This window comes from Calidris pugnax, unplaced genomic scaffold (genome assembly GCF_001431845.1).
Source record: "Calidris pugnax isolate Ruff unplaced genomic scaffold, ASM143184v1 scaffold56, whole genome shotgun sequence".
Classification (NCBI taxonomy): Eukaryota; Metazoa; Chordata; class Aves; order Charadriiformes; family Scolopacidae; genus Calidris; species Calidris pugnax.
This window is the reverse complement of record NW_015090839.1, coordinates 2,714,910-2,742,002: the sequence shown is the minus strand read 5'-3', so window position 1 is coordinate 2,742,002 and position 27,093 is coordinate 2,714,910. Positions and strand designations below refer to the sequence as shown.

Here is a 27,093-nt window from a genome sequence, read left to right as displayed (position 1 = left end):
ATACTTGAGACAATTGATATAAAGGTCACGACCAGTAATGGCCAGATTAGAGGAATATTCACACAACTGAAGGAAACTGAAGTTTACTTTCAGTACTTTTGGGGGCTATTTTTATAACATGAACTGGTTAATCTAGAGAGAGTTATTTGTTTGGTTGTTCCAAGGGCCTATCCAGCATATTGTAAGGAACGTTTCTGCTTGGGACACTTAGATGTAACCTTTTCTATGACTTTCCTTTTGATGATTTGTTTTGTTCTTTTTTACCTAAATTCACTGGCAGTTTTCAGATGTAGGGTCCTATAAAACTTACTGAAACAAAAGACATCAAAGAGGAGGAAATTTCTAAAATACTACTAAATCACAAAGGGAGTTTGTTTAGGAAGTTGTTGGACATCCTTCCACTTGAATTTTTTTCCTGCAAAAGCTGTTCAGCTGTGCTTTTAATTTTATTTTTCACCTTTTGCCTTTTGTGTGTTCATTGAAATGGGAACTGCAGGTATAACCGATGCATTCTCAACCAATTTGTCCAGGTTTCAGGTGCTATGTACAGCTTGGCACATTTTATTTAAGCAAACAATTTTTTTGAACAGTGCAGTTCTTTGCGGATTCAACTGCTGCTCTTATAGCTCTCAGTTTCTCTCCCCCTTATCTTTCTTAAAAGTTGATGAGTTGTCAGATATTAAATTAGTCCCACCATTTATAAAGTGGTTTGTTTATATTGCATAAGATCTAGTCAGGGTGGCATAAGCTATTGGATTAAATACAGTTTTAAATTTCCTTGGTCCAATGTCAAGATTCCACTGCATGTTAGTAACCAATATGACAATAAGAAGACACAGAAGAGATATGTTTTCCTTTATTGTTTATTATAATACAAGAAAAACAAATCTAGAAAGCACATTTCATGGAGCACCATAGTGTAACAAAATTTTGCTGGCTCTCCTACAAAGGGTATTTTTGACATTTAAACAATGACACACACATAGTCAGTACACAAAGGCATCTACACCCGACGATCTTATTAACGGCCACAGCGAGACCCCTCTTTCAAATACAGAAACACTAAGGTGCACAGAGGAATGCCAGTGTGAGGACATCGGAACGCCAACTGAGTTAATTACTCTTTTGTTAGCGATCTTCATAAGCACACAAGCATTCATTGTCTCACCCCAATCTCTCTTCTCTGAAGATTCCAAACTGCGGCCAGAGATCACTGAATATGGATCTGGCACAGATATGGTGTAGAGTTGAACAAAACTGGCCAATATTCCCTACCTGATACCTCTTATTGCTTTGGTTATAGTACTGAAAGTCGTAAAAACTCTTAAACCTACACTCCACATCACAGAAAAGCCACTTTCACACATACAGAAATATAACCTCCCTCCCCACACACAACTGAACGCATAGCACTGATACCTTTTTGAGAAGTTTTGTGGGTTTCCCAAGATCACCTTCATAAAAATTATTGCATTTTGTTTTTCAGACACTTGTTCAACAATATATTTCATAATATATTTCTTTCATTTTAATAGGGCATGTTTTCCTGCTGTCTTAAATTTATGTCATTGTCTACACAAACAAGAGCAAAATGCTATCATTTTCATCTGTACAAAATGTTTTACATTCATTTTATACAGTGCTTAATAAATTACGCTAAGCACAAAACAATGTAGAATGATAGCCCAGAGTAGCTTTTTACCTTGCTCAAAATGAAAAAGTACTGGAAGGTTCCCATACTAATGTTGAGACACAGTATTGGGGTCTCTATTATATACAGTAGCCTTCCAGAATACTTTCAGGCACCTATTTTGTGAGCTATTGCTTAATATGTATGTCACACTGAAGCACCTCAAGTAATATGTTTTAGTGCCCTCAAACAGTAAGAATAAGAGACAAAAGCAAATCCAGCCTCACAGCAGACTAGACCAATTGTGAAGTATGATGCTGGCAAGGTAGCAAAATTTCTGCCTGGACTCAAAACAGCCCTCTCTTTCAATAATTTCAGGTATTTAACATATGGCCTCTTCTATCAATAACTGAGGATAATGCATGAACCATTTCTAGAAAATGTTTTAATTTTGTCAACAAAAAAATGAAGAGCTTGTACGTCTATCAGCCACTTATAAAAGATATTTTTTTCCTCTAAGTCCATTTCTCTTTGAAATACTTCCCCTGCTTTCTGACCACAATTTTTCTGGGGAAATTTTAGGATTTGCAAAATGCATTACAGTCTTGATAATCAGTGAGGCTGAATTATCTTTAAGTTTTGGGCAGGGTAATGCGTTCAAGTTGCCAAGAGAGAAATGAAGTTATTGTGTATTTTTTCTTGTGGAAAATCCTTGTGGATTTCCCATTTACAGGAGCCAATTTCATAATTCCTTTATACTGTGCGATGAACAGGCATCTATGAATAACAAGACAAAATAATGGAAATTCAAACGGAAGGACAAAATGGCCTTGAAAAATAACTGTAACTTTAGATATGCAAAGGGTATTAACTAACTCAGAATTACTAACTCAGACTCATTCCTCCGAGCTAAAGGTATGTTTCAACAGCTGTGCTAAACATTTGGCTAGCATTTCCCGGATAAACAGTTCAGACTCCAACTGTATGATGGGGAAAAGAAGAGAGAAAGAAAAGACTTACTAGTTCAAGTTTTACAAAGGCTACAGAGTTGCTATGGATTAATAAAGTTTCAGATGACTGAAGAATAGGATGTAATAAGGAAAAGATGCTGTGCTGGGTATACAAATACATATTTTCACTTGGAGTAATGTCTACAGCTTAATCACCTGAGTAAAAGGACAGCGCAGTGAAAACAGAAGAGAATCAGAGACAGGCAAAGAATATGAACCTGTATAAGAACTGTTGTTTGACTTAAGAAACAAAAACTGTATTTCTATATAGAGTACATAATTACTGACATTCAGAAGAAAAATTGGGATCTCTCCTGTTTATACTGTTTTAGCATAGAAGAGCAAGAGATGAGAATGACATTGAAAAGCAGCCAATTTAAATCTGAAAAAGACATCTGTTTCTATTTGTTCTTAAACATGATGGGGTTTGATTTTAGTTTTTCTCATCTCAAGAAATATTTAGGTCTCAAAACTCATGATCAGCTTCTCATAAGGATGATGAGATATCAATGATATCACATTAGACAAGACTAAAATAATAAGGGCTGAAGCTAATGAAAATTCCAGAAGAAATTATTGCACCTTCCCCTGAAGCATCTGATACAATCAGAGGTAGGACACTGGGTTAAATAAATCACATAGTTTGGCTATGTTACTGTTTCTATGATATTAGGTTTAAAAATTTCAGTTATATATCCCAGTTAGTCATGAAAATGTATAACAATCCTCCACACTGAGCAATGTGTTACAGTAACATTAGTGAATGGGAGAACAGAATAATTATTATTATTGGTCTTATGACATATTCACACACACACACAGAGACACGCACCTTCTGAGAAGTGAAGCTCACTAGAAGGTCTGAAGACCATTCTTTACACCCTTCTCTGATACACATTACGAAACTCTGTGTGTGTATCTGTATATGTTTAACTGAATGTAGAGGAAAATGTGAGAAGGGAAGCATGAACCTGAATATGGGAGAAATCACTCATGTTACGCCATTATTTCAGATCTGTTCTGGAAAATACATTTCCAAAAGCCTTGTACATTGGCTAAGTTGACCAACAGCCAAGCAAGAAGAAATACACAATATTAAAGGTACATTGTGAAAATGAAAATATTTATGTATCTATTTTCTGTTCTTTCCTGTGTTAGTACTAATACATCATGTTCCTGACAACTGGCAAAATGAGAAATTAAAAGAACTAATTTGATTTTTGCCACTTACCCTGTTTATCTGTTTCATATTTTTGCCAAAGTTGAGAGAAAACTTGGATAGGCATCAACTTATGGGTTTTCATTTGTCAGCTCTAATGGGTTAGCTCATTGTAAACTTGCCTTTTCATCAGGCTTGATTAAATCATTTTAGTTTTAGAAATACCTAAACTTAATGTATACTAAGTTGACAGTATCTCTTTAAACATAATTAATAATTCCTCAAACCCATTTGTATGAAAATTCGGCCATCTTTTGGACTTACTCACATTAATTCACACTATTTTTTCACCCTGTTTTTCTGGGAAGGCTTTTGAGAACACAAGTGAAACAGACTATCACCTCACCAGATAGCAGAACTGCAGCTAATCAATTGTGAGGCTGCAAACAACTTAACTTCCAGGCAAACTAACCTAGCTATAAACTAGTTGCAGTTAAGCAGATAGCAAAAATCAGCATGACTACATTTAACAGGGTAAATGACAGGATAGGTTTCCATTTAAATGAGGTAAAGTTGTGTATAAGTCCCCCGTCCCCCCAAATACATCTGTAAGATCATTATGTAAAATAAAAATAAAAGAGAGAAATAAGTTATTTTTTAAAAAGCTAAAAATGAAATTACCTTTAAGCCTATTGCTAGACAGAAAGAGATCAAGGGAGTAAAGAAAGAGAGAAGAGAACCAGAGAATATTGATAAATGTGTGTTGTCAGCTCTGAGAACTGAGGCTTGGTTGGCATCAGCTGAGTTTGGTCTCATGATGAGACCTCTAGGAGGAACCTCTAGGAGGTTCTTACTGTTTTGTTACAAATAGCCTGGGTTTTTTAGCTTTCAAATTGTAATAGGCTCATTTGATCACCTTTGTCTTTTTGGTCCAACTCTGTAGATTTTAACATCTTTCTCAGCAGGCACTGGCCTGCATACTGGGTACAAACATATAGATAGAATTACGTAGTTAATATACTGTGCAGAGGCATTCACAGACTACAAATTCCAGCATACAATGTTTAGTCTTGATTTGCGCAGCCAGCCTGCATACACAATGCATTGTATGGTGGTTCTTGTAGTCTCTGAACAATAAAATCTGAGGACAATTGCCACACTCTACTGCATTTCTATGCAAAGTAATGGCAAGCCCCCTGGCTCCTCCCAGGTGGCTTGCAGTGGCTACAGGAGGCTAAAGAAGCGTCTCTGATGAAAATGCACGGCATTGCCTTTCCATGGATTGCCTTCCAAGCAGAAAGGCTTCTGGCTCACCCCAGGGACACTTCATGAGACAGATTCCTGGGTCACCACTCTTCCTGCTCGCCAGCAGCACCTTTTCACAGAAGCCTCTTCATCTCTTCTGTCCCATAGCGAGCACAGGAGTGGTATTTTTTCCATACAATAATGTTTCTGTGGAGTTTTTTGTTTTATTTTCTTTTCCTAGTTAATGTTCGTTTCACCTTGCTATCAAGTGTGTTCTCCTGCAATCATCTGAAAGGTCTTATTCAAACCAGCATGTTTTCTTTTGTTTCCCTTTTTACATCACCTTAAGGGGACACATCTGTTGACATAACTTCTGTAGAGAATGGATTTCATCTTTTGCTGAAATTTTGTTCCAGCCAGAGTCGAACCTCCTGCAGATTGTAGAAAAAGGGCCCTTTGCCTCCAAGGTAGGCGATTTTTTGTCTCTGCACTATGCACACTCGCTCAAATGAAACCCCATAGGCCACATTGGCATTGTTGTCCATGCAGTCAGCCACCACTTGGCACTGAGGTGGCAAGGAAAAGCGCTCGAGGAGCTGGTGAGCAGCTGCGCATCGGTCTTCCTGGTTCCTGTGTTTCTTAACTTCAAACGAAGAGGGAGAGATTCCAGGAGCAGCCCAGCCATCTGACGGGTGAGCCTCATCAATGTAGACCAACAGAAAGTCAGCCACACCGGAGAACTCCTCCACCAGCTTGCTGAAGGCTGACAGCTGGCTTGTGAACGGTGGTCAGGTAGCTGAACCAAAGTTGACCACCAGTGGCCGCTCAGAGTTGGCAAAATCCAGAAGGTGGCATTTGGTTCCACACTTGCTACCGACACTCTTCCAGCTGCTACTGCTGCCATCACTGCCCTTGGCTATGTGGATTACACTGGAGTTTGGGGCTTCTCCTCCCAGTTTGACCTGATGGCAAAACACATGAAAACATAGCAAGTTAGTGTGACTTGCTTGACCACTGTCCTTATGACTACTCTCTTCAAATAGTCACCTTTTCAAAGAGTACACCTAACTACCTGCATGGACACTAACATGGGCATATAGCAAATCATCAAAAGCAGCATCTTCAAAAAGTTCACCTGGTCCATCTCCACTGACAGCGCAGGGAAATGTGACATTCCCAAAGTTATACTGCTTCATTACTGTTAGGAAATCTGATCTGAGATATGTCTTATCCTGTCCACTACACACATAGTCATGTCCACCCTTATGTATTTGCAGACCCTTGTTCCTTGTTTGCTTTCAGACAGACTACCTAATTTATTCCATCTTTTCACTAAGAGACAAATTTTCTAGACATGATTTTTTTCACTGCCATCCTCTGAGTTCTCTCCACTTGGTTCACATCTTCTTTGAAAAGCAGTGTTCAAAACTTCAAGAGTTTTTACTAGTTCTCAGGATAATCAGACAATTACTTAATGTATATCACAGGCTACACCTATTTGTACATTCCAAATGCTTGCTTTTTAAGAACATCATGACTATTTTTTGTTGACTAGGGGTTAGCTAGTGAGAAGTTATAATGCCTAAGGTCCCCTTTTCTGTCCCATTGAACTGTATCCTACATTTCAAGCCATTTTTTTTTTCAATTCTCCAGAATTGAAATACAATTACAATTCTGCATTGTATTCCCAATCTTCACAATACATGCAGGGCCTCTCAATTTTGAGAGGTTTGCAGAATTCATCGGTGTATATTCTCTTCCATCCTGCAGTCCAAGAATAAAAATACCCAGAGTACCAAACACAAGAGATCTCTGCAAGCACCCACTCAATATATCATTTTGTTTTCACAGTGGACTATCCAAGACTGTACTTTCCAGAGGGTTTTCTAACCACTTTGCCCTAATTTCATTGGTGATTCAGTGACATGTTTCCTTCTACTGCAATGTGTCTCTGTGTTTCTCACTGCAATGTTTCTCTAGAAGATGACTGGGCAAAAAGCAGAAGGAAAAGGGGAAAGTATTTATGATAGCAGGATGAAGTGAAAGTGAACTGTTCTCAGCTCTAACCCCAGACCTAACTCAGACCCAACAGGCAATTGTGGAAAAGTCATTTTGCCTGATAGTTTCTATTTCCCTGCCTATAGAAAGTAGAGAGAATATATGCATCTTCAGATGGGACTGCCAGAATAAGGTGGAGCCTGCAGAGGGCTCCAAGATCCTTAGCTGATAACTTCTATAGAACCACAAAATATTATTACATAAGACAATTAGTTTTTAATGAGCTATGCCACGGCAATTCCTAGGTATCTGCCTTTAACATCAAGCTCTAGTACAGCAATGCAATTATCCTTTTGTATTTCCTTGACACTTTCTCCCTATCTCCTGTCTAATTGCTTATGTTCAGAAGCGATGCTTTGAAGGAGACATACAGGGCCAAATTCTGAAGTGTTTCGTATTTTATTTCTGTCTTTCTGAAGCTACACTACAATTGAAGCCAATAGAAGTTAATGCTGAATGCAAACTGTGTAAAAACTGAATAAATAACTGACTTTTGGTGCAATTCTATTCTACATTACTTTATAGGGTATCCTGGTGAGTCAGATGCAAGAGTCTAACCAAAGCAAAGTTTGTAAGACTTCACAGCTACAGGAGAAGGTCTCACAGCATGTTGGCACATGATATCAACATTTTGACTATTTTCTATGGGGCAAATTGAGACATAGCTGTGCTGTCATTCACTCGGAGATCAGCACGGAAGAGAGCCACAGCAAGAAAGGCTGCCTGAGACTCACAAATCTCTCTAGGCCAAGCAGAAGGTGATCATGCTACTGGGAGCAGGGGATGTGCAGCTGCACCACAGGCAAGGGAAGCAAGTGATGCCCCAGGAAAGCACAGCCCCTCTCCCTATAAACCTGCATCTGTAGCATCACCATCTGCTAGAGCTCTGGCAACAATTAAAAAAAAAAAAAAAAAAAACCCTTGCCCAGGAGCACCTGATGGCAAAGAAACACAAAAGCATAGAAAACTGGAGGAAAATCCCTTGTTTTCCCCCTGGAGGAAAAAAAAAAAAAAAAAAAGCCTTGTGCTTGTTTGGCTTTGAAAGCAAGTGAGGTTTCAAATAAGTGAGATTAGGACCTGCTGTGTGAATGGGCTGTCCATTGAACTCAAGGAAGGAAAGAGCTGTATCCCAGTTTTTGAGGAGAAAGGATGTATCTCTCTTTGAGAGAGGCAGGCTCAGGTTGTAGCATTTAGAAAGCAGCACTAAGCATCGGAGCTTTTAAGAAGTGTTTCTACAGGCCACCTACACCTCAGCAGGTAGTAGGTACTCTTCTGTGCAGCTGTTGGACATCTCATTTCTCTCTGCCATTCTGTGCAGTAAGATAGGCTAAGCAGCAGTGAATAAGGTAAAGGGCCAGACTTGAGCAATAAACACATAGGTCAAGATCATTTGGCGGCCGTATAATCATCCAGAGGGCTGCATTCAATCCATAAGCTGTCTAGACAACTCAGCATTTCGTGATTAAGTTGTAACTACCAAAACAGGGCACATCTCAAGACGCCATCTGGACAAACACTGGATCCCTCTTTGCCTAGAAAGCCTAACTGGTCTTGCACTGCCAAGCAAATGCTTTTTCAGAGCTAGCTTGCCCAAAATGTGGCTTTTGGGCAAAGCCTGACATGTAGGTATCTGTGCTGCACCCACTCCCTGGATGAATAATGGACCTCAGTTCTTAGGAGTGTGTGCTCATCCAGTCAAAGAAAAGAAGTAATAACATGTGATTTATCTCATAAATCACAATTAGGCAACATACTTTGAATTTGTAACATTTGCTGGCGCTCTTCAGAGGAGAAATAAAGGTAAAAAGGATAGAAGCAACTCAAACTCAGCAATGAACAGAGCTGCTCAGGAGAAAAGAAACATCAAGCAGCTGTTTCCCCTAATTCTTCTGGTTTAATTTTAAAAAAACTATTATGACTGAAAATCCTCTAACCAACACTTGAACTGGGAAACCAGTTTGATTCTTGATCATATTTAAGCTACATATTGTAAGCTCCTCATTACCAACTCTTCACTGAGGTCTACCAAAAACTTCTTTTCCTAGGCAAGTTTGAAAATCCTGAAGACTAAATCCTGATGGCTAAAAAACAACTCCCATCAAACACCAGCATGGGAATGTCCTTCAAGTACTATTTAACATTGATACCAAGGCTGGCAACATATTTCACTGTTCTCCAACAATGCTAGTTTGCATCTTGTATCTCATACTCCTTATTGACCAAAAAGTAGATGGGTTTAGGAAATAAACAAATATGTCCTACGTCACCTTATCACAGTTTCTCTTCATTTCCCACATCCATGAAGTCTCATGGCCGCAGGTTACCTATCATTTTAATTTTTGTTTCTAGGAGTGCTTGTGGTGGGTTTTTTCTCCTTAATGAGACATCCTTGCCAAGCAGGCATTCACGAAGCATTTTCTGCTCTTGTAGAGGAGTAATTAGGTCGGTGCCTTGTTCTATGCCAGTGTCAGGCACTCCAAAAAGCAGCCCTGCCCAGTCGTTAATGCTTGAACATAAGCAGCGGCATCTCCACTAATTGGTCTTGATGAAGCGCTGACGTTCCCATAGGGACTTTTTATTTCACCAGGCTCGGGAACTGATTGACACAGGATGACAATATCATCCTTGCTGATCATCTGCATTGTAGGCCTTGGCTGTCTTCTTTGTTGTTATTTATTGAAAGAAAAAATAGCTCTTGGAAAAGAAAATCAACGCAATGAGAAAACAAACAAAAAACCCCATGTATTCAGCCAAACCGCTTTTGAAATCTTACACAAAGACAGGCAAAATATAAATTCTGAGAAACAAACTAGCAGAATTCCCCTCACACGCAATCCAGCATTTCTATAATCACGTACTGGTGTGCGTGAACATTCGGGCACTCGGTGCCAGCCTTCTGGATGAGATGCAAACTGAACAGTGTGCAGGCAGCCTCTCCCACGCAGCCTGCATAGGACACACAAGGTAGGCCAACCAAAACCGAGAGCCAGCCCGGCCATCAGCAAGAGTAAGCACCAGCCCAACACCAAAGAAGTGACTTGCATCATTTGTGTGAATCTTGTATTTGCTTGAGAGCCATGGTACTGCATCTCCTCCCTTGAGTCTGCACACAGAGTGAACATGGAAAAAGGTTTGCTGATGCTTTAGCACGCAGACTGCAAAATGAAGGAGACTTAGGAGCGGGAAAGAAAGCCCTATTCATAAACTACAGGCCAGAAATAGCACATACTGCTAACTTTGTTGTACGTCCTCCATGAGTTCCTCCTCTAGAAAAAGCCCCACAGGCAAAACATCACCTCCTCATTTACCTTTTCTTTTTTCTCGTTTTGCTTTTATCAGCTTTAGCATAACCCTCCTGGGATCCTGTGCACTGGAGTATGGCTTTCATTCCCTGCATGAGCGATTTTCAAACAGTTTGGCAGACTCATCAGGCTGTGTCAACCCCCTAAAGAAAATAGGTGTTGCCAAACAATTAGCAGTCTGTGATATTAGCCATTTAAATATGGACATGCTGTGTTTGGGACTGGAGTCCAGTGATTGGTAATGAACTGAATCCCTGGAGCTTTTTGCTCCTTTTCAAATTCTCTGCTTTGATTTGATTCCATTCAGCCAAATATAGCCTCTGAACAGCCCAATATTTCTTAGTGTTTCATCCAAATCATAATCAGACTCTGGCTAGAGAATTATACAAATTATTATTATTTTTTCTTTATTTATATGACCCAGAATTGTGCAGTGGATAAAAATTACAGAAGGCCCTTGTCTGGAGTAGTGTATGGGAGTGGGAGCTCTTCATTTGTCATGGGGAAGTGGCAGCTTGCTTTACAAGACTCGATTACCCGAATCGGACTGGAATTAACTCCCAGAGTCCAGAGTCTTTATTTAGGATCAGGTGTGTGGAGCTGAGGGAGGGAAGTGGGAGACGAATTAAAAGGGCACAGTCCAGATAAAAATAACTAGTCAAATGCTGCTCTCTCTATTTAAAAACTGCCAGTCCCACAAATGAGCATGCATGGCAGACGGAAAGCATAAAGAAGCCTTTTGCCTTGCACTCTTGTAAAAGAAAATGGATAATTTTAGTTCCTCTGATCAGGGAGCCTACAGCAAGCTGCTTAAGAGCTTATGTTTCCCTCAAGATGGGAGCATGGCCTTCAACATCAAGGCCTCTGGGCCACTGGCTGCCCTTGTGGACTCTACCTACAGGTGACAGAGGCCTTCACCAGCCTTTGTTACTCAACATGTGAAGGACATTTAAGCAAATTTGGGTTGGTTTCTTTTTTTTTTTTTTTTTTTTTAATTCCTCTTTTTCACTTTGTTCAATTAGCTGTCTGAAGATTAGTGAAAAAACTGTTTTATTACACCAAGAATTTGAAGAACAATAAGTGATTTTCTCTACATGTAGAGGTTTTTTTCCCAACAGCTATTAAACTGATAATGTAATATTAAATGAAGAATTGTCACGACATGTTCTTTGACTAGTACTATTTAACAAAGCCATGATACTATTGTCTTGAAAATCACCTCAGATGTCTACTATATACAATGCTTAGGAATCAAAATCAGCCTGTGATTGAACACTTTTCATTTTCTATGAAATGGACATTATTCTCACGGATTCCTGAGCCAAAATTGTTATATATAACCTTCATTGGTGTCATCTATGCAGCCTTGATACTAATCTTACCAGATCCCATCTTCAAACTTTTGCAAGACTGAATTTAGAAACACACCAGAAGCACACGCCCTCTGACAGCTTTCCTGATGGAGAATCACGCCCAGCTTTCAAATGATAGTAATTTCTGAAATATATCACTATTATGGCCCTGCCCACTAGATGAACCAATATCGAGATCCACCTAAGCTGTCTAAACTCTCTGCATTTCTAAAGCACTTTTCACTGTGATATGGTACATGAAATTAAAACACAAGAGGTGGGCTGCCAAGGGGTACCTGGTGATATATGCTTGTGCTTTCAGCTGTGAAGTGATGAGCTCTCCTGGGGCGGAAGAAAGGGGACCAGAGAAAAAATAGGCAATTTACATAAAAATTACTGTCAAAGGGAACCTTTTTTTTTTTTTTTTTTTTTTTTTAAATCTCAGCTTTAGCACTGTATGAATGAACTACAGTGGTGGTTTTGTTGGACAGGCAGAGCTGGATGCAAGGACCGGGTACGATCCTTTTCCTGGGTGGTGCCCGTTAGCTAATTTTCTGTGTCTACCACAGCCGAAGGTGGTTTTCATAAGGGTTTGACAAAAAGGCAAGCAGTTCTTCCAGTCAGTTTTTTGCACATGAGGGTGAAAATGGAAGACTGCAATGGGCTAGCGTAGAAGACGAGAAGTTAGATCTGCAAAATGAAAGGGGTAGGATGAGACTCTATGTCTCCATCTCCAAGTCGCCATCTTCCTTTTCCGACCCTTTGTCTGCCTCGAGTGTTTGAACTGTAAGCTCTGTGGAACAAACTGTCTGTTCCTCTTGTGTAGGACACTGCCTAGTACAATGAGTCCTGCGTCTAGGTTGGTCCTCAGACACTACTATAACAAACATGATTATATATTATTATTAATGACAATGTTTTAATAATAATGACAATGACAAGCCCAAATCCTGTTGAATTTATGTTCCAAACACTGCAAGAAAGGTTTTAATTGTGGTTATGTTTTGTTTTTCTCACTTCTTTCATGATTGTTTTCATTTGAAAATGTCAATGAAAACAATTCTGCTAAGGCTGAACTTTTTAAAACCAATGAAATATTTTTAATACCACACAATGCCTAGTTCTAAACCCTGAAACCATACAGCACGCTCTCTTTGGGACAGCACTTATTTCACAAATTTCCTTTATCACTGTAAAATGCAGAGAGAGACACTTCCTTACCTTGCCAGACAAAATAAATACAAGTAATAAGTATAGAGGTTATGTCTTTGTTCCAACCTTTAAAAGATTTCTCCCAAAAGCAGAGAGTTACTGGACAGCCAAACAGCAGGAAAAAGATCATGCTGTTACATTACTTTCATAATATAGATTTATCTGTGATAATGCTGTGCAGCGTGCACTTAACACCCAGTTTTTGAGCTGTCCTGCTTTGCATACTGATTTTTTTCAGGAGTAAGCAAACCTATCAAGCAGGCAGTAACGGCCAAAGGTAATTTAATTGTGCCTCCCAGAAATCTCAGGAAAATCCCACTGGGTGTTTACCGAACCAGTCTACCTGCTGCTACATCCAGAGCTGGGCCTCTGCTGTGAAGCTGGGATCCTGTGCCAGCTGTTCCCTCCATGCTGGATCTGTCATGCCAGAGCTTGCTGCTGGCCTGCTCTAAAGACAGTAAAAATCTGCAGAAGTACATACACACACTCATAACCATCCATCGTTTGAGATACCAGCATCCTTCTGGGGGCTGCCACATACATTTACACACGTGTGTATATGCATACATGCATGATACCCCCATAGGTGCCACCACGGCATTCCTAAGCATTTGGGTGCTTCAGGGAGAATTTCATTAAGGTCTTCTCCCTAACTCCCCTGCACTATGGTGGAGAAGAAGGAGGATTTCCCCTAAGATAGCCTTACAGGTCTCTACTGGAGAGCAGAAACAGTAGCTCTGTGTTGCTGAAGCACAAAGCTTGTATCTGGCACTGGAAAACCTCCCAGTGTGAGGCTTCACCACTGGGCACTGCTAATGGGTGCAACTGGTTTTGTACCCATTCTAAAAGCATTTTAAGATAACAATGTCTTACCTTTGGATTCCTAGAAAGCAGATTCATCACAATACTAACTAAAGCATGGAACTTAGCAGGTAATAAAAGCTTTTGGAAGTAAATACGATGTTTTTTTCAAAACTTCTTTAGCTTTTTCTCTGGATTTCTGTAAGATGTGACACATTCAGTATACACGCTGTGGGCTAAAACAAATGCCTCACTGGCATTAATACAGATGGCCTATATAAATCATGCAGACTAACACTCTCCCAAAAATGTCTTTTGTTTTTTTATTTTTATCAGTAGTTGTGGTTGCATTCCTACCTACACATGTGTATACATACACACATATATATGTGTACATATACAGAGAAATGAGAGTGGATGAACTCCCAAAAGAGCAAATTATTTATGCCTCTGTGTGTGTATTTTTGCATTTATACACATACACATATGTACATATATATAGACAGATACACACACAGATATATCTGTATATATACAAATGCATAAGAAAGTGCAAATACCTACACACACATACATGCATGATTTGCTCTTCAGGAGTCAATCCACTCATTTCTGTAGGTAAACAAAGCACAACAGTAAATTAGAAAAATAACACCTAAATAAAACAGTTTAACTCTTTCAACTATATAAAGCTAATGTAACTTGACTACTAGCTTTATTTATGACAATTAATCTGGCCCTAAAGACTCCCTTGTTGGAATGTAAGACACGCTTGCCTCTTGGGAAAGGATTGGAGGAGGATGTTCTATAAATCACAAAGCTGGTGCAGTGTAGACAATATCAACACTGAGTGTGACAGATACTGAACTCAGAGATAAGGAAGCAAAGAGAAATATATTAATCATTGATAAAATTTATGTCGGAAAATAAAAATAAACAAAAGATCAATCCTTTTGATTCCAGTGGAACTGTAAATGTGGAGAAAACATGTCATATAGAATGTTTCAATAAAAGAAGTATACTGAATATACTCTACATACAATACAACAAACTCTGTATTGCTTCCCTACTGAGGATGTTAAAATCTTCAGCTGTTGCTAGGTAATCTTGCCCATGAAATAATTGCCCTAACAAAAAAGTCATGTGCAGTAATACCTAATAACAAAAGGAGAACAAAAGCAAGTTGAAATTTGGGTAAGACATTCAAAAGTTTTTCTAGAAGAAAAATTTATCAGAACAGCTATTTTCAAATATACTCAAACTATTCCAAGATCATTTCTTGTACAATCTAGTCTTGAAACAAAATCATGTAATTCTGGGGCAGTCTGTGAGCTTTCAAGGCAGTACCCCTTTCTTGTAGTAAATTTACCTTAATCCAGAATCTAGTATCTACCCACAGGGTTTTTCTGGAATGGCTTCCAGTAATTTTTTCTGTGAATGGAAATTTTACATCAAGTACTTTTGTGAAAAACACTATGAAATGTACTCAGGAAGAGTTCTATGTAAGTGACACAAAACATAGTGTCACTTAAACCAGTAAACCCAAGCATAGTTACTGCTTTAACCCCGACTTCTGCTACCTGGCAATCTAGCTCTGATTTATCTCAGACATCTGCAGTTCTGGCACTCTAGCTGAAAACTGGTGATTACTTCATAAATACTACTCAATGGAATCAGCCTAAGCACCTGCTTATGTTCTTTGCTAATACCTGGCATTAGCTGGCAAATTGGAGCAATAAGCAATCACAGTTATGGTATCAACTGCATTTTACCATGCAATTTAATATCCTGATTCCATAATTAATATTTTCATTTCCTATCCTCACTAATTGGTTAAGATTAAGATATCACAACTGAGTATCCCTATTTAGGATTCAGAAAAAGATACTTTAAGGAAAAAGTTGCTTTGTGTGACAGTTTTAATATATTTTGCTACTTCTCATGCTTTTTAAACATGCCACAAAGCAGGGTACATTTAAAATTTTTTCAACTCTACCAGTACAGCTTTCCAGCTGAAACTGTTTACTCCTATCTCTTTCTTACAGAAGCAGCAGCAGAGTCTCAATTGTGGAGCTGATGTCTCTTCTCCTAATATTGCTCCTCAGTTTATTGTGTCTCCTCTATAATTTGATTTCTACACTTATCTATGTTTCTGTAACAATCAACGGTTTCCAATGATCTTCTGTCCTTATGGCCCATAATTCTATTAAGGAAAACAAAGTCTTTCTATGAATTGTCAGACAATTAGTTTCATCTTAAGGATAGCTGGCATGAATGGATTCTTTCCTCTTTTTGTGACAAGGTGATAAAATTTGGTTATGTTTATATGCATTTTTCTGCTGTGTTCACTGAGGACCAGAATTCATTCTAGGGACCCTAAAGCCTCATTAGCCTGACTGGCTAGGTCATTTAATGGTGATAAGGGAGAGTTTTTAATTACCAAAGTTCAAGGTATGTGTTTCATTGCCAGCACCAAGAATAGCACAGAGTCATCCTCCCTGTAGCTTCTATGGATGACACCAACAGTACTGAGGAAAAGGCAAAATATGGCTTTGAAAAGTACAGAAAGGCACGTGACACCTTTATTTAAAAAAAAAATAAATAATGTGTTATTAAAGAAAAATGATACAAGGTTCCTTACAGTTTCACACCTTCTCCAGATGCTGGGCCACATACAGGTTGCAAATGTGAGAACTTAGCTGTTTCAGAGCTGTGCTACCAACTTCCACTGGAGCCTTGGCCAAGTTGTGTGTTAACTGTCCTGCCTTGCCTTGTCTGTAAAATGGGAACAGTTACATTCACCTGCCCATCTAACAAGGCCAGTGTAAATTTTACTTACTAATGTCTATGAAGAGACTCGAAACAGAAACTATAAGGGCTAGGAGAATACAGAGCTTCATTCAGCATTACTTTATTTGGGTAGCCAGCTGGCCAATTCCTAGGGTGGCAGTAAGAGGTTGACCCATTTGGCAAAAGCTAATGTTATTTATATTTGTCTTACACTGAAAATTAATGTCCCCGTGGCTTGGGTTTCAGGCTAAGCAGCTTGTATTGCATATCACAAAGCCAATAGACACCAACACCGCTAGCTCTTCACATCTCTAGATAAGAGCAAATATAAAAGCCGTTGTGGGGTAGCAAAAAGGGACTGGGGAGAAGGCAATACAAAGAGAAATATTTCAGAAGATACATAGCTATCATTTGGATAGAACCCCTATGACCTCATGACATCACACGGGATGCGTTAAATTAGATGGTCTAAATAAGACAACACATTAACAGACTAAGCACTGTTTCAGAAGCCACAGAGCTCTGAATCCAATTTTTCTACTTACTGGGTGGCCTGTGCAAGAAAATTCATCTTTTTGGGTCCACCTTTTCAATCTATAAAAGGGAACTATAACTACCTCATGAGACCTGGGCAGTACCACTGGGTAATGTTTGTACAAAACTTAAAAAGAAAAAAAAAAGTACATGTTGCATAACTGCTATTGGCTTTATTAACTTAAATCACCAGGTAGCTGTCCCTCAGCTAGTCAAGTTCATTTTTAATCTCTGACATGTCCCTCTGTCACTGTTTTCATGAAGAAAAAAGGCTCACTGTTTCACTCCGTACCCAGTTTTACTATTACCTGGATGCTTCCTCCAATATAAAAATGAACATATAAGTAATAGAAAATGCCAGTGTAATGACACGGGTTCATTTCTGTCTTTTACGCTAATTAAAACAATTTTATCTATGTTACATTGGTGACATCTATCTATGTAGAGCTCTATCTGAAGATGCAGCCTTTGTACAATCTCCGAGTATCTCACGTGGCAAACAATTAATCAACACCTGTGAAAACACCTAGAGCATTTTACAATTATATGAAGATCTTGAAATACTTCATAAACATGAAGAATATTATTCGTAGTGGTGGGGAAACTGAGGCACAGCCCAACTAAGTGACATGGCCAGGGCTGCACAGAGAGTCAGTGGCAGAGCAGGGGGACAGCAGCTCCGGAATCTCGTGAACCCTTAGCCCTGGCTTACAAAGCACTGCTCCTTTCAGCTTGTAGCTCTCCCCGTCAAACTTCACATCAAATAGGAGCCAGCCCTTCCCTTCCCCCTGACAACAGGGATGTGGAGCACAGCTCACCCACCCCAACCTGCCAGTCCCCATCCCCGGGTACCCACCTGCTTGTAGGCGTCCAGGAGGAAGCTGTTCCAGACGCAGCGCAGCCCCTCCGAGGTCAGCATCCTCCGCCACTCACCGCGCCCAGACTTAGACCGGCTCAGAAACAGCACCATGTGCTTCAGGAGGATCACAGAGTCATAGAGCGCAAGGAAGAGGCAATTGGAGAAAAAGACCGGCAAGATCTGAAGCGTGATCAGCAAATCCACACTTAGCAGACCCATCTTCCTCGCTGCTGCTTCTCTTCAGCCGGATGCCTTCAGCTCCCTTTTCTGCCCTGTACCCTCATTTAAAAAAGTAAAGTAAAAAGCATTTCAAAAGCCTCGTTACCCCTCTCTCAGCCTCTCTCTTTAAAATGAGCAGAGATAGTTAAACACGAGCAGGCTGGTTAAAACCGTAACGGCATGATACTCATTCAACTTGGAGCTGCTTATTTTTCAGAAACTAAGATGTTAACAGAAATTCTTCCCTTTACCAGGAGACCTGATTTTGTTGAAGAGAGAGGCAGCTGTGTTTCCAGTTCCCTGCAGTTACAAAATTTAAGCTGAGACTGTTAATTGTTAACTTTCCCGCACTATCCCATTGTTTCTCAGCTATTTAAGCACTGAGCAGACCTCTCATTTCTGTGTCAGTAAAGCTAGCTACCAGGTGCAACAATACTTTTCTGAAAAAAAAAAGGTTTATGTACATAAACTTTCTGTTCCTTCCTCCCTCCCTCTCTCTCTTTCCCTCTCTCCCCCCACCTCCCCCCGCCTCTCTCTGTTCCTGCCTTCCTCCTCTCGCCCTCTCTCTTGCTATCTGCCTATGGTGCAAAGTGCTTTCCCCTCTGGAGTCCTAGCTTGCTTCCCTGAAGCCTTTTATACATTCCCTAGCTAATTGCTGCAATAGAGAAATGAAACCCTAATCTCAGTAAAGATCTTGACGTCAATGTAAAAGAGGGCTTTACTTTGGCCAGGACTGCAGTGAATAGAAAAATGAAATTCTCAAATTTTTTTTTTTTTTTTTTTTTTTTTTTTTTTTTTTTAAGAGAGAGGAGAAAAAAAGAGACAGACAGCACGGGTGGAACTTTGCTTTGCTTTGAAAAGGAAAAAGAAAAAAACCAATATGCTTCTGACTGCTCTTAAGAAATGCTTTCAAATTTTGGAAAAGGTTTTTTCATATGACATGGAAGGTGACACAGCAACGTAAGCTTCTGTTGTCAATGATTTTTTTTTCCATAGCTTTTTTTTTTTTTTCCTTTGCCCTGTTGTCTTTTCCAGGAATGTGTGCGAGTTGATGCATCCCAAGAAAGGGCACATTTCTGTACCTTTTCCTGCACCACCATGAAGTACAACATGTATAGTGTTTAAATATCTTTTGTTGTCTTCTTGGTATTTAAGGAAACATAAGTAAACACCCAGCACTGATTTAATCTACTGATGTACAAGAGAAGAAGATAAGAAAGAGAAAAAAAGTTTTTGAAGGATATGGGGGTTTTAAGCTAAAGTTTGCTGCTTAAAAATGATGTGCTGTTAATTAACTGAGCTTCAAGGATTTTAATATTCCCCTGTGATAACTATTTACATCCACTAATCTAATAGGGACAACTAACTTTTAGTTAAAAGCTTATTAAAAAAAAAAAAAACAACACCAAAAAACAGAAAGAAAGAAGTTTCTTCTGGCAGAACCATGTGTGCTTTAACAACCACAAGCATCCCCTGCAGTCCCATGCTGAAAGTTTTCTTTGTTCATTTGCACTTCTCTTTGTTTCACCTCTTTAGTCCAATATTTAGTCCTCTTTCCACAGGATTTTTGGGTGGGTTTTTTTTTTGGTACAGTAGACAGTTGTGGTTCTTTTTTTTAAAAGCATGGTTCTAACTTCCTTAGGTAAATATTTCACATATTTCATGTTGCAGACATCCATGATTTTGATTTGGGGTGGATGTCTTCTCTATGGGCTTATGTAGGCTCTCCTTACCAGGTACATTTCACTCCCAGAGATGCCAGCATGATATCAAATCTCCATCATCTCACAGCTGTGCTGAGTAGGACAAGCTTCCTTCATTAGTGTGTCTTAGTCTTCATCAGTCATCACCATCCTTTCACTGCTAGCTACTGCTGAAGGTAAACACCACCAATTTTCCCTACTTGGGATGTTTTATTTTCAGATATTGTAATATCACTTGGGCTGTTGTTATACTACGATGCATACCTCTGGAAAGGCCACCCCACGTGGGCCTTTCTCTTGGGCTCACCAAAGAAAGGTTTGTTTAGGTAGCATAACATCAGGCATTTGCAAAAGATATCACCCAGACAGGATATATTCCAGCAAATGTTTACTCAAAGAAATAACTTTAAAAGGTTACGCACATTAAACCAGTGACCTTCTGCGTTACTAGCATAAACGAAAAAAAAAAAAAAAGAACTGAGGTTTTTTTTTCAAACTATAACAAGTTTTAAGTCAAAATGTTGGTGATGACAGTGTTCTGTTGCCATAGAAAGGATTGCAACCTCACAGATCTGGCTTTATTACTAAAACTTGCAAAAACACGTTATAAGCAGGCATTTATGTATCCCCACACATGGATGAGTCAGTGTGCTCTTGTCATGTGAGCACAGCAGAGGAACAAGGGTCCCCAGAGCTGCTAAACTAGCTTGCTGTCTGACCTCGGGCAAGCATATGTAATCACTTGATTACAAGCATTCTTAAACACAGATTACTCTTCTGTAGATCCACCACTAAAACTTACATGATTCTGTTGGGGAAGGTCCCCTTCCTTTATTTTGGGAAGGTTTGTTAAAAGGCAGGCCTGGAGATCGTTGATGACGATGCCAGATGAATCATCAGCCATTGTTTCTGAGAACAGTTTGCAAACAGCTCTGAGGACAGTCTAGCTCAGGCTCTTCCTGTTCCCCGGAGGTAAAGTCAGGCAAGAACCTATGCTGGGAACACAATGTATTCTGGGTTCCTGTGAAACAACTGCCCCTACCCACAACGTGCTTCATGGGTGAAGAAGTTGTTTGTAAGACAGCTGGAGACCAGACGGCTATGGAGCTTTGAAGTGCATCGGAAGCTGAGCAGGAAGCCCACGGAGCACAAGTGTGAGATGTTATTTCATATTTACCACATCACCTTCCTTGCCTATAAGGCAGACTGTGTGTTCCAGTTAAAAATAACTACCTCAGGTTGTATATTTGAGAGCTTCCGTCAAGGATGCTGATAACTACCTAATCCAACCATAAAGACAAAAATCTTTTGACTAAATAGAATGTAAAAAGACTGTTTTTGCCATTGCTGTCTTCAGAAGCAGTCTGTCCCTGCAGGGCACAACCACTGCTTCTCAGCTTGACAGAGTACAGCAGCCCTCAACAGAGAAGGAAAGTGTAATCCAGCTTATTCTTGTTCATACCGCTTCTCTCCTTGAACACAATTCATCTGTGCGTTTATTTCTCTCAGACAACAAAAATACAAGGGAAATCACTATTTGCATCCTTTGTGAAAGACGGGTACCTGCATCATATTTTCAGTGTTGAAGCCACAGTCTCTTGTTATTTCCCTGAAGACCTTGATGAAGCAAGGAAGAAAGGATAGATCTTTCAGACCTCAAGGCATTAAGAGAACCTTTACTCTCTTCAAGCAAAACTGGATGAATTTGATACGTGAGGAAGAGTTAAGCAGGATTGAAGATATGCATGAAAGAACCGAGATAGGGTTCAGCTAAAGCTTATTTCAATTACCTGCTCTGCCATACCTTCCTATATAATTTGGGCACAGCCCTACAATGTACCTCAGTTCTCCATCAGCAAAAGAAAATAAAAGTCCTCCCGTAATCTAAGGAGCAGTCAGGTTCAGTAATGGGAAATTAAACATATCATCCATAATTTGTCAAGGTGGAATGAGCAAAGCCAACAACATTAAAGCATTCACTGTTACTAGACCTTGTATGTGGCTAAAGTCAACAGTATCGGTATAGATGTTCATATTCTGTAATGTTTATAGAAATCAGTGCCATCAAAACCGTATCCATGCATAGCTTCATGTTTCCTCCCAGTTCCAACCACAGTAGCATGAAGATCAGGACACAGACAGCTAGTAAGTTTGTTTACTGCAACTCTCTTGATAACTGTGCCTAGACACAGGAAATTTGAGCTAGAGTTACTGCTGCTCAGGCCACTTTCTCTGATCTCACATTATACTGGATCCATACTAGCTTTCTGCAGGTCAGATAGTCTGTTTTACACCCTTCACATGGTTGTGTAGGTCTTTACCTGTTTGTGGCTGAACTATCTGTGTAAGCTGCTGCGGTACTCAGTTGCGCTGTATCTAGGTACCTAAATGCAAGACCCTAGAGTCAAAACCAAGAAGACTGATTGATATTTTGGTTACCCAGACCTGTTTTCTCAGACTAAGCAAGACCATTTTGAATACGGTTACGCTTCGCAACACAGCTGGGAAAGGGTACCGCACAGTGACAGGCAAGCAAGGCTGCTGCTCCGGTCCTACCCCCTGGAGGTTCATGGGAGAGATCATCCCAAAGGATTCAGCACAACCTGTGTGCCTGCCTTGTTGCTTCTCACTGCTTTCACTGCCAAAAACAAAGAATGAAGCTTTTTGTTTGAGAGCTAGTTAGTGTGTCCATGAGCTTATCCCTGGAGAATTGCGCAGCTGCAGAGTGATATGGCCAGAGATGGGGAGGAGAAAGTTTAGCTTTGCCTCTCTGGCCCTGGGCAAAATTTGTTTATCACAGCTAAAAAAGAATTTGTACCTCTCGTAAAACTGCATTTTTTTTCCTCTTTGCCAAAAGAGAATAATCTGCCCCTTCTATCAGCAACAATTCCCTTACTCAAAACGCCATGGAGCATTGACCGACTGTCTATTTCCACTTTTTGATTAGCATCAGCAGTGTATTTTCTTAAAGAAATAATATCTCCAATGAAAACTAAAAATTTTCAGGCAAGTCTCAGTGACACCTGGATGGATTACCCACGGTGTGGATTCACCAGGCCCTGCCTTCCTCCATCACTCCTGGCTGCAGCACCACGTCTGAATGGAGCAACGTTCATCCTGCTGGCACCCAGCCCCATTCTGCCTGCTTAAAGCTGCCTCTGTTCTCTACAGGAATCTGCTTACCAGCTTTTCAAAGGTGAGCGCACTAAATAGATCCTTACTGCCTAATTTATTTACCTTTTGTATCAGCCTTGGTGTTGTTTTATTTGGGTTATTCTGCCACTGCCGTTATGCTGCATAATTGAGGGTTGATTAGTCTGTGAAACTGGCAGCTGTGAGAGGCGCTGATTTAATAGCCCAGAAGATCTGACTCCTCAAGTTTATCTGGAGTGGGGCTGAGGACAGGTAGTGAGAACGCAAACTGCCCACGGGAGCAGGTCTCCATGGCAATTTGAAGGGCAGTCCCTGGAGCAGGAGAAGGAAGCCAGCATCACTGCCCACTCAGTCCACAAGGCAGCACTACAATTACAGGTCGCTTCACGCAATAGTTGCCAAACTGAGACAGTATTCAAATGAACTAAGGAATATAATTGGGGCACTTCTGGACAGGGAAAGAACAGAATATCCTAGGAGATGGCAAATTACAGCTAGATTCTGGATATAACTTAGGCTGTTTTATAGTCAATCAGTCGCAGTGCTTCAGAACAATTGAAGTGCAGGAGAACTGGGACTTCTGATGTCTCTGCAAAACCTGTTCTGTAGACTTCAAAGCTGTCAGTCTGGCACCTTCTAAGAGCCTGCATTCATTGTATGACAGCAAAGTGAAATAATTGACTTGTGGGTGTGGGTGTGTAATAGTGACAAATTTGAGGCTAGAAGAATTCCCCACATCCCTTGGTTAATGATCCCCAAATTTCAATGCAAAACGAAAATAATCTCCCCGTTTCAATAAGCAACAGTGAACAAACCTGATGCTAAAACATACCTGGCTGAGTCAGACTTAATTTTGGAACAAAACAAAATACCCTACCCACCCTAAAGATAAGGTAGTTTCTTAAGAAAAACAGGAAAGCTGATCTATGAATAAGGACAATCAGAAGACTTCATCAGAAGAAAAATCAGTCAGCCCAAATACTCTGAATATTGCACAAGAAGAGGAAAAAAAGACTTAAATGTATTGAACAGGAGAAGAGAACAACTTCATCTGCTTGCAGATTCTGTAAATTATCTCCCAAACTCCAAAGAGAAGGTGGGAATTGAATTTAAAGTCTTCCACTCATACTATTGTCCAGGTGAAAGATATGTACGTGGGAGTCTCATAATAGCTGTCAATAAGTTACACTGTTAATGTATTCCTACCCATTTAAAACATCAGAGAGATTGGGGGAAAGGGTTGGGGGCAGGGGGGTGTCAGGGAAGAAGGGGGATACAATTTTAGTAATATCCCTGTAGGGGTTTCTAAGTAACTCAAGAACTCAAAGTTCTAGAAAAGCCCTCCAGCCCCAACTTTCCCAGCTGAGAAGGGGCCGTTTCCTTTTTCCTGGCAAACAACTGACCTTTTTCTTCAGTGTATCCCTCTGGAGAGCTCCTAATCCAATGTGTTTCAGTGGAATTAAATAAGGTGTGCGTCCTTGTCATTCTTGTCACATGTTTGTACATGAATTTCAGTTGCTGATGATAGCTATGTGCGACCCAAGCTTTCAATCTTCCTCTTTCACATCCTGACACGTTTTAAAGTTCCACCTTCTGTGGATAATTTTCTGTGCAGGAGTGGAGGCAGAAATGCTGACATAACAAAGGTTCTTATCATTATATTTCTACTTAAGTCAGGGACAGAAGTTGCCAAGAATCCTGTTTCTTTGAACTTGAATCCTATTCTCTGACCTTTTCTTCCCAAACCAAGACACTGAGATAGTTCTGGTCTTACATGGATCGAGAACTGAGATTTCCAGTCTTTATCAAAAGATATCCAACTAGAAGAAATAAAGGCAGTCACAGTATCTCCTTATAGAAGGTCTAATATAAAAATTGATGTGCTTGGCCCCAAATATTCAATTCCCTTCCGATCTGGAGCACTGGAACACAAAAAATTAAACATCTTACAGTGACAGTAAGTTATGCAGCAGTTTGCCTTTCTTAGTGGAGGGCTTCTTCTCAAGAGGAGCCTCTTAGATGCATGAGATTATCAACTGTATGCTCTAACTATTAATCAAAGTCTAGGAAGTATTGGGTGCTGAAGTGGAAGCCATTTGAAATCTATTATTTTATCATCATCTTGCTCACATTTGATATTAAGGCGGTACTGCACTCCCCATCTTTTATTTCAGCTTAATGTACCAGTGACAATTAGCAAAAAATGATGTTTTAAAAACAGAAAAAAACCTGTATTATTCTTAGATTGACCTGCTCTATACTATAAGTGTAAGCAATAAACTTCCATATACCCCTTAATGCCATTGCCAATCTGGAGTCAATATCAACAACCTGTCTCCTATGTTTCTTAATCTACAAATCAGATCCTTTAATCCTGTTAGACATTTAGCATCTTACAAACCACCATCCTACAGTCCTTACACACTACTCCATTCAATTCAACCCTCCTCCATCTTGCCAGGCAAGAGTGCGGTGGAATGACCATCCCAGCTGACAGCTGTGAGAGATTTTACCACGGCTTCATTCTCAGTGGTACCTCATCTAAATACCACTCACACTCTCAGATCAGACGACTCGGGGCTTTTGTCAGTAGTAGTCAAATTTCCAATCTAACCTTGCTTCTCGTAGTTTTGTCAGATACTGTTATTGTCATCTGCATGTCATTTATAAATCATGAGTTTGCAGCCAAATATTAATCTTTTCATCCTTGAGAACAAGGAAAATACCTTGGCTGAGGCAGTAAGGAATTCATGGGCAGCTTACTTTCCTAAGTAAGACCTAAGACTGAAAGCCAAGGCTTCTTTTTTTATTTCAATGTTTTCAATATTGATGACAGAAACTACAGATCTTTGAATGAAACCATATTGTAATGGTCCAAAACTCCTTGTAAACAACTTGGTTTAATACATTTGCTTTCAGGCCATTTAAAGATTGCCATTTCTTTAATTAACTCTTCAGTTTCTCAGATTCTTTATTATAAACTATTACATGTACATGGGACACATGCACAATATTGCTTAAAGTCTGTCTTTCTGTCTTTGCCCCAGGGCTCTAGCTTTTCCTAAACTCTGAACATCTGCTCATGCTCTATTTTTTTTTTCTTTTACTATATTTCCTTCAGTTTGAAAAATTATCCATACAGAACATTTTCTTTGCTACTTTAGAAAAAGTTAATTCCATCATCCTAAAACAATCTAAATGATAATGCAAGTGCCCACTGTGCTTCCTACAAGGGGATGTTAAATATGCCTAAATTTATGTGCTTTTTTTTTCCCCATGAGGGTATTTTCCAGACCTCTGGTGGCACATGAAATGGTGGAAAGTATTCATAGCCAGTCACCTCTCCAAAAAAATATCCCACTCTTTTCAATGATATTTTATTTTTACATGGAAAACAGCACTGCTCACATTTCTGAGCTATATTTCCACAGAAAATAGGGATGCTAGACAGGAGACTAATGCAATAATGTGAGCAGTAGAAAGTACTCAAGAGCTGTGTACTTTAAGAAATAAGAATGCTTTCTGTCTTCTATTTTGCTGGTGCTGACTTCAGGTTTATTCAGAGTACAGCTTTATTAAAATTTATTTTTTGATTCTAGTGAAATTTAACTTCTCCATTCCCACTTTGGGGTGGTGGTGTTTTTTTTAATTCATGTTAATACCATTACCCGGTTTTGTTTAGAAATTATTTAGGCCTAGGAAGCCTTGAAAAACCCTGTTCTTTCAGTCTTCAGTTTCTAGGTGGTCAGAATTCTGTGACACTTGTGCAATCCCATAGCCTGTTCCATCCGTCCCACAGTTCCTCACATTAGGGTTGTGATTCATGTTCATTTCTTTATGGTCTATGCATTATAGTAGTAAATATGATGTTTAGGTTAAATAATCAACTATGCTAAGCCTTGTATTAGTATACATTATAGACAATCCCTGCCTTGAAGGGCTTCAATTTAAATAGAAAAGATCGAAGGAAAGAAGAAGAGAATAGGGTGGAGTCCCAGAGAAATTCAGCAATTTGCACAGTCACAAGCCAGAACTTGAATTCCAGGGTCCTGTAATCCTTTTATTT

General features: G+C 39.7%; 1 protein-coding gene across 2 annotated transcripts; it reads right to left on the bottom strand.

Annotated features, from left to right (window-relative positions):
- Nucleotides 1–842: 842 nt before the first annotated feature.
- On the bottom strand, nucleotides 843–18,671 carry DIO2 (deiodinase, iodothyronine, type II). Of its 2 annotated transcripts, none has more exons than XM_014941948.1 (2): nucleotides 17,950–18,671; nucleotides 843–6,006 (listed from the first exon to the last, which is right to left on the bottom strand). In XM_014941948.1, exons 1-2 carry the CDS (start codon nucleotides 18,169–18,171, stop codon nucleotides 5,389–5,391), a joined length of 840 nt encoding a protein of 279 aa, XP_014797434.1. In that variant the 5' UTR covers nucleotides 18,172–18,671; the 3' UTR covers nucleotides 843–5,388. The 2 variants fall into 2 exon arrangements, with proteins under 2 accessions (XP_014797434.1, XP_014797435.1); XM_014941949.1 differs by having other exon boundaries at nucleotides 5,434–6,006.
- Between the last annotated feature and the right edge of the window lie 8,422 nt (nucleotides 18,672–27,093).